Raw genomic sequence first — 14,673 nt, 5'->3', positions numbered from 1 at the left:
TTCCCTGCACAATGAATAGCTGTGCACTTGTGAGACAAAACCTTTAAGTTCTTTACCCACTGCCATTTTCCGTTTTTTGCTCCCCTTTCTTCCCCAGAGCCATCACTTTTTTTTATTTTTCCATCAATATGACCTTGTGAGGGCTTTTTTTTTTGTTGGACGAGGTGTACCATATAATGTACTGGGAAAAATTCAGAGTGCGGTGAAATTAGACTAAATGCTAAGACTGACCTGTCAGTATGATTCTCCAGGTCAGTGCGAGTACGCAGATACCAAACATCTATAGGTTCTTTTTTATTTAAGTAGTCAAAAAAAATCCAAAGTTTGTAAAAAAAAAAAAAAAATGGCACCATTTTTAGGAATCTGAGGCTGGGTGAGCTGACGTTTTTATTGATACTACTTTGATACAATGCTTTGATCTCCTGTTATTGCATTTTATTGTAACGTTGCGGCGACCAAAAATAACAGTTATTTTTGATTTTTTTCTTGGTTACCGATTGGATGAATTCTTTTTATATTTAGATTGGGCGTTTCTGAATGCAGTGATACCAAATATGTGTATTTTTTACTGTTTTATTTTGAATGGGGCAAAAAGGGGAGTGACTTGAAAAAAAAAATTTTTCTCATTTGTTTCTCCATAGGAGACTTGAACTTGCAATCTTCTGATTGCTTGTGCTACACATAGAAGGGCTTCACAGGGCGGCGCTCTTAGCAGATCAGCAATGACAACCTTGGGGGTCTCCTGCAGACCCTAGATTGTCATGCCAACCTATTGGCGACCTGTGGTCATGTGAAATGGGCACCCATGGATGGGATTAATTATGTACTTTTAGTGCGAGCATGTTAAATGCCGCTATCAGTGGTATTTAACATGTTAACAGCCTCGGGTGGAATGCAATTCCACCCACGGCTGTTAGGGGCACATGTCAGCTGATCAATTCAGCTGTTATGTGCTGGAAAACATATGGGCTCAGCGCTAGAGCCCACATCAAAGGGGTATATATGACATTTGATGTGTATATACAGTACAGACCAAAAGTTTGGACACACCTCATTCAAAGAGTTTTCTTTATTTTCATGACTATGGAAATTGTAGATTCACTCTGAAGGCATCAAAGCTATGAATTAACACTTGTGGATTTATATAATTAATAAAAAAGTGTGAAACAACTGAAAATACTGTATGTCTTATGTTCTAGGTTCTTCAAAGTAGCCACCTTTTACTTTCATTACTGCTTTGCACACTCTTGGCATTCTCTTGATGAGCCTCAAGAGGTTTTCACTTCACAGGTGTGCCCTGTCAGGTTTAATAAGTTGGATTTCTTGCCTAATAAATGGGGTTGGGGCCATCAGTTGTGTTGTGCAGAAGTCTGGTGGATACACAGCTGATAGTCCAACTGAATAGACTGTTAGATTTTGTATTATGGCAAGAAAAAAGCAGCCAAGTAAAGAAAAACGAGTGACCATCATTACTTTAAAAAATAAAGGTCAGTCAGTCCGACAAATTGGGAAAACTTTGAAAGTGTCCCCAAGTGCTGTGTCAAAAACCATCAAGCGCTACAAAGAAACTGGCTCACATGAGGACCGGACCAGGAAAGGAAGACCAAGAGTCACCTCTGCTGCGGAGGATAAGTTCATCCAAGTCACCAGCCTCAGAAATTGCAGGTTAACAGCAGCTCAGATTAGAGACCAGGTCAATGCCACACAGTGTTCTAGCAGCAGACATATCTCTACAACAACTGTTATGAGACTTTGTGCAGCAGGCCTTCATGGTAAAATAGCTGCTAGGAAACCACTGCTAAGCACAGGCAACAAGCAGAAGAGACTTGTTTGGGCTAAAGAACACAAGGAATGGACATTAGACCAGTGGAAATCTGTGCTTTGGTCTGATGAGTCCAAATTTGAGATCTTTGGTTCCAACCACCGTGTCTTTCTGCGACGCAGAAAAGGTGAACGGATGGACTCGACATGCCTGGTTCCCACCGTGAAGCATGGAGGAGGAGGTGTGATGGTGTGGGGGTGCTTTGCTGATGACACTGTTGGGGATTTATTCAAAATTGAAGACGTACTGAACCAGCATGGCTACCACAGCATCTTGCAGCGGCATGCTATTCCATCCGGTTGGCGTTTAGTTGGACCATCATTTATTTTTCAACAGGACAATGACCCCAAACACACCTCCAGGCTGTGTAAGGGCTATTTGACCAAGAAAGAGAGTGATGGGGTGTTTACGCCAAATGACCTGGCCTCCACAGTCACCAGACCTGAACCCAATTGAGATGGTTTGAGGTGAGCTGGACCGCAGAGTGAAGGCAAAAGGGCCATTTCTAGTGACTACCTCTTGAAGCTCATCAAGAGAATGCCAAGAGTGTGCAAAGCAGTAATCAAAGCAAAAGGTAGCTACTTTGAAGAACCTAGAATATAAGACATATTTTCAGTTGTTTCACACTTTTTTGTTAATTATATATTTCCACATGTGTTAATTCATAGTTTTGATGCCTTCAGAGTGAATCTACAATTTTCATAGTGATGAAAATAAAGAAAACTCTTTGAATGAGGTGTGTCCAAACTTTTGGTCTGTACTGTATATATGTCATATGTTGTGAAGGGGTTAAAGAGAATCTGTCAGCAGGATTTCTACCCCCACCCCCCAAACGTTTTATATGTGCATGTAGCTTTTTGAAAGATAAGTCCAGCAATATCTTTACACAGCAGTCACACAGCATAGAGGCTGTCAGTCAAGGAGGAAGTGGTGGTGCTGGGCTAGAAATAGAGCTGGAGTGACAGAGGCTTCAGGTTTACAGTTTGCATATCAAGACAAGAACTGATTTCTCAGTACAAAGGAACAGACTAGACATGTAAAGGTATTGCTGGACTTCTCTTTTTAAGAGCTACACGCACATATAGTTTTGGGGTGAAATCCTGCTGACAGATTCCCTTTAAGGATCTATCGATCTAAAAAATAATTTTTATCTTTAAGTTTTGTTTATTGTCAGTGCTAACTGTACGGTAACTGATCTAGAGCAGGTAATGTGTCAGTGTGAGAATATATTAGCAGGTCTAGGAGCAGAAGTATGATGTAATGCAGATTCATTTTCACATTTTACTCTCTCAGTTTCCAGAAATGAAGACTGAAACCTCAGCAGGTAGCAGAGGGTTTAATGTAATTTATCTTTATTTCATTAGACACTGAATTTGTTTAATTAATACTCTAGTTTTGCTTAAAAAAATGTGTATTTTGTGTGGGAAAGGTCCCATCCGCATGTATGCTGTGATGGTAGCGCCCTCTTGTGTATGTAAATATAATTCATACAATTATAACACCTTATCCAAGCACGTTCGCTCATCACTAGTTACCGTAAGTACAATATACAAATTTTTTCAGTGTAAAAAAAAAATTGAACATTTATCTTACAAGAAAATATGCCGGACCTCATAGAGTTAATATGAAAATACATTTATTTCCAAGACTAGAACTTTTTTCTAGGTAACAAGCAGGTATCTGTTCAACATTGTGTACTGTGCAACGTGATATCCTCAATAATGTGATATTACAAATGAGGCAAGGTGACCCACAGGGGTTCAGTATAATTCCCATTATCTGTGACATAGCAAGATCGAGCCTCAGTCTTATAGAGCAGACATTGCCTGTGGGCTGTCTCATTTGTATGCAGCCTCTGATTTCTTATGGATCAATCTGAGATCTGAACAGGATGTTGGGGATGAAGCTTCTTTATTAGAAACTGTGGCTGGAGTTAGGCAGGTGAGTTCCTGGCACATATTGTACATAAAGGCAACCATTAGGTGGCATTTATCGCATTACAGAAGGTCCATATCACACATTTATTAGATCTTTTTACAGCACGCTCTGTCCTCACCGTTCATTTCCTGACCCATCTCAGACAACATCAAGCCAAGCTTGATTTGTATTTTCTAGCAAACTATAATTACTGTACTTTTCAGAAGATTAGAAGCAAAAAAAAAAGGAAAACCACTGGAAATATAAATGTAAGGTGCTATATGGAGTGTTGAGAAATGAAATCCTGGAATTTGTGGCATTATATTACTGAGGATTTTATTCCGGCCGCTTAAATTATTCTCAAGTTGTCTCGTGAGCAGCTCAGAGCTAGGCAATCTCCTTGTTTGTTGCTTGGCGGGGCGAGGCGGTGCTCCCAGTTCATGTGAATAACTTCAAACCCTGGGAGATTGTGATTGTGCAGGAGTGGTAAGAGCCCAATCAGGGGCTGAGAGGGAGGAAGGTGAGCAGATAGTCACTGGGCTAAAAGAAGTGACTAGGATGTCAGGAGTTAACTCCTGTCTAGGATTGTAACTACTGTGCACATTTGGCCAGGCTGTAGTGGCTGAGCTCCATGGAAACAGACTGTACACAGGAGAATGACAGCAGATAGAAAAAGCAAGTCAATTGCATACTTGATTATTTTCTTGCTGTATAGCCAAATAAAGCAATTTAATAACATGGGAACACTCCTTTAAGTCTTGTTTTAGTCCAGTTTCTCATGGCTGTAATAGGGCTTCACTCTAGTGTCACTATTTCCATCACAAAAGCTATAATCTAATTTGATCTAAGAGTCATATTTAGTCATTAAGTTGATTCCAAGAACCATGGTATCATATTGAATTTTAACATGTGGCCAGATTATGCCCATGGGGAACTGGCCTTAGTCCAATCTTCTGTTCTTAAGCTCCAGTATAATCTGTGCATTCTAATTACACTAATTAGCTGCATAATATTCCTCCAATTTACAAGCAGTAGTGATGTGGGAAGGAGAGTCTGTAAATGTATTGCATTTATACATCTAATATCATGGATCTGGGTGTCTTCAAGCAAGTAATAAATGGAAAGATTTGTCAGCAAAGTCGTCTTTAAGCGTGTGACTAATAAGACCCCTCTGTCATTTCGCTCAGCAATCATCTCCCCGAGTTGTTCAGCACAGCAGAGAGTTTGAAGATGCATTAGCGAGCCTCATCATTATGCTTTCACCCATGGCCCCACACTTGGCGTCAGAGTTATGGAAAGGTAAATCCTGGACAGTCTAGTAAATACATATTCTTAGCATAATATAGATTGCAATCTTGAATATTGTAATCAAGATTAGACATTTTTGTGTAAAAAAACATTTTTTTTTTTATTTCTCGAGTGGTATCACTAATGTCTGTTCCCTGCCGCTAGTAAAATACTTAGTAGCTGCAGTCTTCTGCTGCTCTCAGGGCCACTCCTGTTCCATTCTGCCATCTCCTGACTGACCAGAAGTCATAGGTAATAGTCACAAGCTCTCAGTGTAAGTCTACAAGAGGCTCTCATAGACTCACACTCAGGAGTGACTTGTTTCTGTTCATCCAGCAAACATTGGAGTGAGCCGGCAGTTCACCGCTAGCAGAAGACAACCAGACTGGTGCCGAGAACGGCAGAAGATGGCAGCTGGTAAGAATGCGACTACATGCAAGGAACAGACATTAGTGATACCACTCTGGCAGTGAAATGAAAATAAAACAAAAAAAAACAGACACCATTGGATTGGTGCTTTAAATGGGTTGTCCACTTTTTGACTACTGGAATTCATGGTTTAATAAAAATCATTTTTTTGCAGTTGGGTTTCATCAAAAATGTTGCACATTTTGGCTTTTACAGGCTTTCTTTCTCGGCACATTCACCTTTAATCTGGTCATAAATCAGCTGAGAGAAGCTAAGAGCTACAGATTCCCCATCAGACCTTCACAGTGGGCTGACTGACAGCTTCTCAGTTAACTCATTCTGCATCCAGCAAATTTTTTAACTAAAACCAAATTGCAAAAATTATTTTTATCCCAAAATACATGCATTTAAGGAAAAAAAAAGTTCCAAAATGTGACTAACCCCTTTAATGCAATATACTAATGAGAGTATGGCTGCTATTTCAGCTGATATCGCCATCTAATAAAAATCTCAAACCTTGAATAAAAAAAATATTTTGTTTTTTTTTGGTGTGGGTGGTCCAGGTTCTAACCTCAAGGCTATCATAGATATCCTAATAACAGTAAACCATATAATCAGTCTTTTTGTTCTTTAGGCATGGGACATGTGGCTCATAAACTGTGCCCTCAGTATAACTGGAGCAAAGATGTCCTTTTGCAGACTTGGCCAACTATTGACCCAGAATATCTAAGCCAACCTGACACAGTAGAAGTTTCCATCCTGGTAAGTCTTCCTGCAGGGACAGCGTCCCTGACCCGTATATATCTCATAGATTTTTATCTTTTTTTGTTGTGCTTTTATACATACATTATGTTTTACAGATCAATAACAAAAGCTGTGGCTCAGTGGTCATGCCATTCATAGTATCCCGCGATGCTGAGAAGGTGAAAGACCTTGTTCTGCAGAGTGATCTCGGCTCTAACTGTCTTAAGGGCCGGACTATCAAGCGGGTGATTCTCTCCCCACGGACGGCTCTTGTTAACTTCCTTGTGCAGGAATGAAGATTTCCAAGACACTCCAGTCCCATCACACCGGCGCAGCGGACACACTGGGAATGTGAGCGTGGTATTTGCGCTGATCCAGCGTGATCCTTGGCATCTGCTTATCCAGCCATTACGTGGTCATGATGATATGCACGGATTCTCCGAGACACGGTTCAGCTGCTAAATACGAGAATCTTTTCAAATCCCGTTATTACAAATGTAAAAGTCTGCAATGATAGACAGGAAAGGTGTACTTTTTAAATTAAAGGTACAAGGAATGATTATTAACTATTTATATTTCTGTATGATTGTAGAACCAAACCACTGGAAAAAAGTGCTGTAACATCGACTGATAATCACATGTAATCACACATGAGACGATAGCTGCAAAATGTGTTATTGTCTGTACATCATGTGAATAACCGGAACTTTTTTCTACGATGTAATTCAATGCAAAGTAACATAACTAGAATCATAAAAATAAAATAATGCATAAATAAGGCTGCAGACAAAATGAATGATAAGTTTGTACAAAAGCACTTTACCATAATAATAATCTTTATTCTTATATAGCGCTAACATATTCCGCAGCGCTTTACAGTTTGCACACATTATCATCACTGTCCCCGATGGGGCTCACAATCTAAATTCCCTATCAGTATGTCTTTGGGACGTGGGAGGAAACCCACGCAAACACGGGGAGAACATACAAACTCCTTGCAGATGTCCTTGGTGTGGTTTGAACCCAAGTCTCCAGCGCTGCAAGGCTGCAGTGCTAACCACTGAGCCACCATGCTGCTACCATCTGCAATGAAACCTACCAGAGACCGAGGGTGGGTGTCATAGATTTGTTAAAGTAAGCTAGCAAAAAAAATGCGCTATGCGTTTTCAAAAATCAAGTGGTTTGCTGGATGTTGTTATGGCGCAGAGCAATAGGGGCTGCAGGCACCACAATTAACATAGTAAAGCAAAGACCCGCTTACTATCGGGAGAGTAGTGGAGAAATGGCCATGCTTCAGGAGGACAGGCAGTAGAGAGAGAGACCTAATGCTGGAAGAACCCTCCATCAACAGTGGCAACAGGTACCATGAGGGCTTAATCTCCTTAGTCTAGACACTTTCCACCCCAACTTAGTGGACTGGTCTGTCGTTTCTATAAAGGGGCTAGCCTTATATCTGTATAAGTGTCCGACTGCAGTTTTTATTTCTAATTAGGAGGTCTTGTGTGGTCAAGATTCATTTTGGTGCCAAATGAAGGAATACAGACAGTTTGCACTGTTGGTAGTTAAAGTGCCCTCCGTTGAAAGGTGTCCTATATAAATGTGTGGAAAAAAATATTGCATGACATGCTCTGCATAGCAATTAATCCTCTTTAATTCCAAAGGCAAAACGTAAGCAAACACCAATGCTATTAATGTACACTGAGGCTAGGTGCCCACGATCCGGAAGTAGCAGCACTTCGGACTCAGCACATGTTCTCTGTGGTCAAAGCGCTGTTGTCTGTTGAACACAGGTGAAACCCCATGTGTTCACTGAACCATACGGATTCACCACGTCCAATGCATTATATGGGTGAAATTTCTCTTTCGTAGACTAGTGTCTCCACAAGAGAAATTGACATGTTGCTTTCTGCAGAAACGCGTCGCATGTCCGTCTCCGCGGGGGTCTCTGGATGCATAGTGGGCATGGGATTTTTTAAAATGCTGTAACAGCTGAATGCTGCGGGTTTGACGCTGCATAAATACACAAAGTCAAACCCGCAGTGTTTACTGATCATATGCACTTACCCTGACAAGCAAAATTGTAATGATGTTTTGAAATTTTGACTTTCAGGCTCCATATCTCAACATCCACTACTGCATTACACTTGAGTCTACCATCATTTTATAGACCATTATCTTGGCTCATCTCATACATAAAATTGACTTGCAATTATTTAGCATACGATTCTTGTCATGTCACTGCATTGTTACTGTTTTGCTGTTGGTGGTTGAAAAACCTTTTTCTTCCTGCATTATACAAATTACAACCTGTTCTCACATTCCCTAATAGCTCATTGTGTTATTAGGTTGATTCCCAAGATAAAGGTCACTGGTTGTAATCGAGGAGCAGCCATGAACAAGATTTCCCAATAAAAGTGAAACCGCGTCATCCAACTCATTGATCGGTGTCTCACGGCCAAGAAAATGTCCAAACTGCATCATGTGAGTTCCATGACGGTTGATAAAATATGAAATGAAGTCCATCCATCCAGACGCCAAAAGGTGGACATCCAGGCAAAATATCATGGTCAACAAGTTGGCTCATCACAAAGTCTAGCAGTTCTGGCGTGACAAACACAGCACTGGAGGTGACTCGTATGCTTCGTAATAGTGAGATCACACACGTTGATGCAAGCACCTTGCAACGCACGTTATACAAGTTTGGAATAATGGCTCAAAGAAAAGGTGAAGAAGCCTCAACTTCAGTATCATCATAAGTGTTGGCTCGAATTTGCAAAAAAAAATATGAAAAGTGGACAGTAGAAAATTGTAAACGGGTTATTTGTAGCGATGAGACGAAAGTCAACTAGGCTCTGATGGGTGCAAATGGGTCTGGCAGAAACAAGGGGAAAGAGGGGCTAACGGATTGAGAAATTGAAGAAACTGTCAAATTCAGTAGAGGAAGCCGGATGATGTATGGGGTTGTTTCACAGCCAAAGGCGTTAGATACTTGACTGGGTTTGATGGTGGCCTCAATGCTGATCTATATGAGAGTATCCTACAAGCTGAGTTACTTTGTACACTCGAGTACTATGAATGTGAAAAGGACAACAACCTGAAGCACATGTCAAGAAATAGTTCAATGACAATGAAGCAGAGGTGCTGAATTAGCCTCTGTAGTGCCCAGATCTCAGCCCAATGAAAAACCTGTGGGTAGAGTTGAAGAAAATATTGTATATATACCCAAGTGAGTCAATCAGTATGCACCAACTTTGGGAATGTGTAGAAGAGACCTGCGCTCAGATTTCGGTTGATATATGCTTGAAACTGATCAAGAGCATGCCCAATTCAGGATTCAGGCACAATATTTTTCGGATTATAAGACACACTTTTTTTCTGCCAAATTTGGGGGGGAAATGGGGATGCGTCTTATAATGCGGATATACCTTACCGGCCGCGATGGAGCAGTGTCCCTTGGTCGCAGCTGGAGGAGGAAAGAGTGGCGCGTTGCTGCAGGTCGCAGGCTGGGATGAGGAGGTGATCCGATGTGCGCCGCTGCGAGAGAAAATGGCTGCGGTGTTCTGTGGTGTGGGGCGCTCCGCTGGCATTTTGTGAAAGCCCGGAGCCCCCCTGCATATCCATTACTACAATGTGGTGGCCTTCGGGAAAATAGCCACCGGGGCGGCGCATGCTCACATTGAGAATTCGGCAATGAGATCTTTTCCCAGGATCAATCGGAGCATGCACCGCCCTGGCTCCTGGCTTTCACAAAATGACGGTGGAGCCCTCCCGGACCAGAGACCACCACAGCCATTTTCACTCGCAGCGGCGCACATCGGAACACCCCCGCATCCCAGCCTGCGGCCTGCAGCAACACGCCACTCTTGCCTCCTCCAGCAGCGACCTTGGGATTCCACTTCACCATAGCCACCACCCCCAGTAAGCAATAAGACACATGGATTATAAGAGGCACCACCATTTTATTAAAAAAAAAAAAATTCCTATTTTTCTCCTCAAAATTTGGGGTGCGTCATATAATCCGCAAAATACGGTAATAAAAATAAAAATTTAGATTTTTAGGAGTAAAACGGTAACAATGCAGTCACATGACAAGAATCTGCATGACTAATTATATGCTAAATAGTTGCAAGTCAAATTTATGTATGAGATAGCCAAGATGATTGTCTATAAAATGATGGTAGTCTCACATTCGAAGCAGTATTGGATAGTAAGATATGGAGCAGGAAAGTCAAAAGTTCAAAGCATTGTTACCCTTTTACTTGTCAAGTGTATAATAAAGCTAATTACAAAAGTGCACTATTCTTCCTGTCAATTCTGATGGAACAGCCAACAGAGGTAGTAAGAGAATAGCCTTAATTTGTTATCATTTACGACTATTTGCTTCTTTGAGGTACCTTAACCCTACAGGACACTTAGTTTGAACATATTAGAAACGCTTGTTTAGAACAATGTGCGGTGATTTTAAGAAGCCAAACCTTATGGAGGACAGCTATAGATATTGTATGTACCTACTTGTATTATCACTGTAAGGCCGGAGTCACACTACTGTAGAATACGACTCGGCCCAGTGTTAATCTAAAATGCTCACTTCTAGTAGCTTTACCATAACTTTCTACAGAATATTATTTGATCTGGCGCATATAGATTTCCATGAGCATTTTGCAGCTATGCTAGAAGAGGAGAAATCTGCTTGTAAGAATCTACAAAGGATCTGTAATCAGGATTTACTCATATAATACATTTTCATCGCTGTATCGGCCCCTTAGTAATTCTGCAAACATCCTCTTAGCATAGTCATTTATCGGTTATAGAATTCAGCGTGTTCCAGCCCGCACCATATTTAATTTACCTTGACTAGTCTGAGAGGCCGGCTGGTAATCCAGGAACAGTCAAGCCAAATCCACTGGATATAACTGGCATCAAACCAAGTGTCCTGCTTTCCTAATTTTGCTTATGCTGAGATGTCATTACTGCTGTGGATGCAGCCTGACTTTTCATGGATGATACGCCACCTTCCGACTAGATAAGGCTAGGTTCACATTTGCGGTTGAGTCAGCAGCGTATAGTCCGCAATCATAAACACATGGAAAAACGTATGCAAACGCATGCATGCGTTTGTGGACAATAGGCAAATGCTATTTCCTGGCGAATTTCGAATTCACACAAGCCACGCCCAATGAGCGTGTCTTTTATGTAAATGCTTGCGTTACCATAGCCAATAATGCATTTTTTATGCATGTCATGCCCATGTTAAAAATAGGTATGCAGGACACATGCGGATGTATGCGCATCAAACGCTGCGGACTCAACCGCAAATGTGAAACCGGCCTAAGATAATTTCAATAGACTGCACACCAAGATTATACTTTATTTTTAAACTAATTGCTATGCTAAGGGGAGATTTGGAGACTTTACCAGGTGTAGAGCAGCGGTATCCACACTGTTCAGTGACGAGGCAGTGACCCAGGAAAAGTTCAAAGTAAAGTCTCTTTTAATGTACGGTGTACTCACAAACAGACAGTAAATCAGATCCTCCAGATCACAGCCGGGAAACAGACAGTCCGTACATTGTTGCCATGGGCGACTGCACTGCCGTGCCAGGCTTTTGGCTCCGCTTGGCCCTGTGTTGCCTCACACAGGTTAAGCTCTGCATACACCTCCTGCTCTGCCTGCTTGCAAGACCAAAACTGACACACCCAACTCTCTCCTGCCGGATGTTTTACAAACAAACCTGTGACCGTGGGCCACATAGAAAACCTGGGACTGGGAAAGGAAATGGACCGCCCCAATACCATTCTGTGTAGTGCATTTAAAAAATAAAAGCCCATGGCTCGTTTTCTTAAATCTGCCTTGGACAAAAAGCTTGCTCAAGACTGACACTTCTATTCTGCCTTGCAGCCACAGCTAAGCTATGCCTGTGACTGCAATGCACTACCCCGGCCTCCATACGCTTCTTCGCACATCCTGGTGGACACGTAGCAACCATCACATATAACATCGGTTACTGCCTCACACAGGATAGAGAAAGAGAGAGCTGCTTCTAAGGCAGGGTTGTGGAACATGTCTTTTTCACCAGCCCCTGCAATTCCCCTTTACACTGTGGACATGTGCACACATCATTCACTACAGAACGCTTTGACGCAAGCAGCGAAGGATTATGTCCTGAAACTTACCAGTGTCAGGATGTTCTTTGTGGACGGAGTGAGTGTGCTCTATATTGCCATCACACTGATGAAAATAGCAGCTGCAGAGTCTCCTGTGCTGTAAATGCACCAGCCCCTAGTGTCTCCAGTAATGTATGTGCACCAGCCCTGGCGTCTCCTATGTGATATATGCAGCAGTTTCTGTGTCTCCTATGTGTTGTATATATACTGCTCAAAGAAATAAAGGGTACACAAACAGCCTGTTGCAAATGGAACAGTGTTCCCTTTATCTTTTTGAGCAGTATACAACAGTCTTTGTGTCTCCTATGTGTTGTACACACAGCAGTCTTGGTGTTTCCTATGTGTTGTATGCACAACAGTCTTGGTGTCTCCTATGTGATGTATACACAGCAGTCTTGGTGTCTCCTATGTGATAAATACTGCAGACCTCCCTCTGCTTGAGTTCTCCAAATGCAATGTGAGCAGTGATGAATTTCCCACTGTGAGAAAGCATGCATAGTATAATATACATCTGTGTGTGGTACAACTTACTGCTGTGAGTTTGTTACAAAACTTATCACAAAGAATTGACTGTGCTCCAGAAATGCGCAAACCTGGAAAAGCAGTTGCCACATCATTTGATGTTGTAACAAACTCATAAATACCACCTAACATCACACATCAAAGACAAGCAGTTCCAGCCATCACATTAGGATGAGATAATTAAATGTTTGATTGTTGCTAGTTTTGTATTGCCCCTGTGAATGATGTTAGGAATGTCCAAATGGCCCCTGGCAGAAAAATGGTTCCACACCCCTGTTCTAAGGGGTTAATCTGAATCCCGGGATAGATACACTCAGAATCAGCAAGAATGGCACACTGATAAGAAAGTGGAAGAGAAACTATGAGAGCATCCTCCTACTTCCGCTGCTTCATAATTTCATAATAAACAGAAGAATCATCTAATACTATCAATATAACATCTAGACTGACAAAGAGCAGCAGAAATGCTCACGGTGTATATACACTGCACCCAGATCATTCTCCCTCATCAGTGGCATCTCCTGCTCAGACGCAAGAACCCTCATTGAACAGTTAAAATGGAGAGACTTAAAGGGAATCTGTCAGCAGGATTTACTATGTAATCTGAGGACAGCATGAAGTATGGGTGAAAACACAAAATTCAATGATGGGTCACATCAGACTGTGTGCTGCTGTTTATTTACACTGAAGGTTTTATCACCTGGTGTTTATCATTAATGTGACTAGCTGGCGTGTTAGCACTTGTCTGACTCTGCTCCTCTTCTGATAAGCAGCTCACTGTCTATAGACAATGTAAATGGAGAGCCTGGTGTGGGTGGGGTTAGTTCTCTCAACTCTGCTACTGTCACAATCCATTTTTGGATCTGTGCAGAGTCTGGATTCTCTGATATAAATGTTTTTCCTTTCAGGCCATCGGGGGTTAATATTAGTTTTTCCCTCCGGTGGCCGCTGGTGTTACTACAAGTTTAGTTAGTCTGCTGCTGGGTTTCTCCCCCCCAGTGGCCGCTGGTGTTACTACATGTTTAGTTAGTCAGCAGGTGGTGACTACTCCCACTTCCCTTTATAAGGTCACCTGGTGCTGCAGATCACTGTTGGTAATACAGTTCATTTGGAAACCAACCGTGGTGAAGACTGGACCTACCTGGTGCAGGGGGGGTTCTATTTATCTGGAGCAGTGGTGATGCTGCTGAAGAGAGGAGCTATCAGGAGCAGTGATGCTTCAGCTGAATGTTGTCAAGTGGCTACCTCTGCTGTCCTGGAGCATTGCAGCAGAGCAAGCTAAGTTTTGTTTTTTAGTTGCTTTAACCCAGTGGTGTCTGTTTTATCTTTCCTTTTGTGTTATTGGTGCAGTACACTTTTTTCCTTGTCTCACCTGGGGAGGGGGTTGGGGTTTAGCTCAGGGCTAAACAGGAGATAGGGACAGGTCGGGGACTTGGGCCTCACTACCATTAAGTGTACCCCCAAGTAAAGGAAAGTCAGGGCACCTCCTTAGCCTGAGGGGCAGTTAAGGGGCCCAGGTTCCACGTCTCCTGTTTTTTCCCTACTGCCTCGTGACAGCTACATTGCTAAATAAAGCACTGATTGCATCAGAATGACTGCAGCGTTGGATTCAGTGTCTCTCTGCCTACATCATGCTGCTCTCAGATAAGGTAGCAAGAATCCTCACATGTAGATCCGACTTGTACTAATTTGTCTGAGCTCTTAAGTGGCAAGAAATTAGTGATAATATAAAAGAGCAGTTTTATATTTTGGTCTCTTAGTGCTCCATGAAATTTCCCAAGAAGTTATAACTCAATAAGGTACATATTT

At 42.0% G+C, this 14,673-nt stretch overlaps 1 protein-coding gene and 1 long non-coding RNA gene across 4 annotated transcripts in view; one reads left to right on the top strand and one right to left on the bottom strand.

Annotated features, from left to right (window-relative positions):
* LARS2 (leucyl-tRNA synthetase 2, mitochondrial) overlaps positions 1-6,958 on the top strand; it is a 537,549-nt gene extending 530,591 nt beyond the window's left edge. For all 3 annotated transcript variants that reach the window (XM_073550070.1, XM_073550069.1, XM_073550068.1), the window contains exons 19-21: positions 4,927-5,038; positions 6,069-6,196; positions 6,295-6,958. In XM_073550070.1, coding sequence (XP_073406171.1) covers positions 4,927-5,038; positions 6,069-6,196; positions 6,295-6,474 — 420 coding nt within the window. In that variant the 3' untranslated portion in view covers positions 6,475-6,958. The remainder of the gene's footprint in view (positions 1-4,926; positions 5,039-6,068; positions 6,197-6,294) is intronic.
* The window catches only part of LOC141052765 (uncharacterized), a 31,223-nt gene continuing 19,991 nt past the window's right edge, over positions 3,442-14,673 (bottom strand). The window contains exon 2 of the long non-coding RNA XR_012220885.1: positions 3,442-6,683. This is a non-coding gene — a long non-coding RNA (uncharacterized lncRNA). The remainder of the gene's footprint in view (positions 6,684-14,673) is intronic.

This window comes from Dendrobates tinctorius, unplaced genomic scaffold (genome assembly GCF_039654945.1).
Source record: "Dendrobates tinctorius isolate UK_male_01 unplaced genomic scaffold, ASM3965494v1 ptg000162l, whole genome shotgun sequence".
Taxonomy (NCBI): Eukaryota; Metazoa; Chordata; class Amphibia; order Anura; family Dendrobatidae; genus Dendrobates; species Dendrobates tinctorius.
The sequence above is the reverse complement of the archived record's forward strand: the minus strand, read 5'-3'. Positions and strand labels throughout refer to the sequence as shown.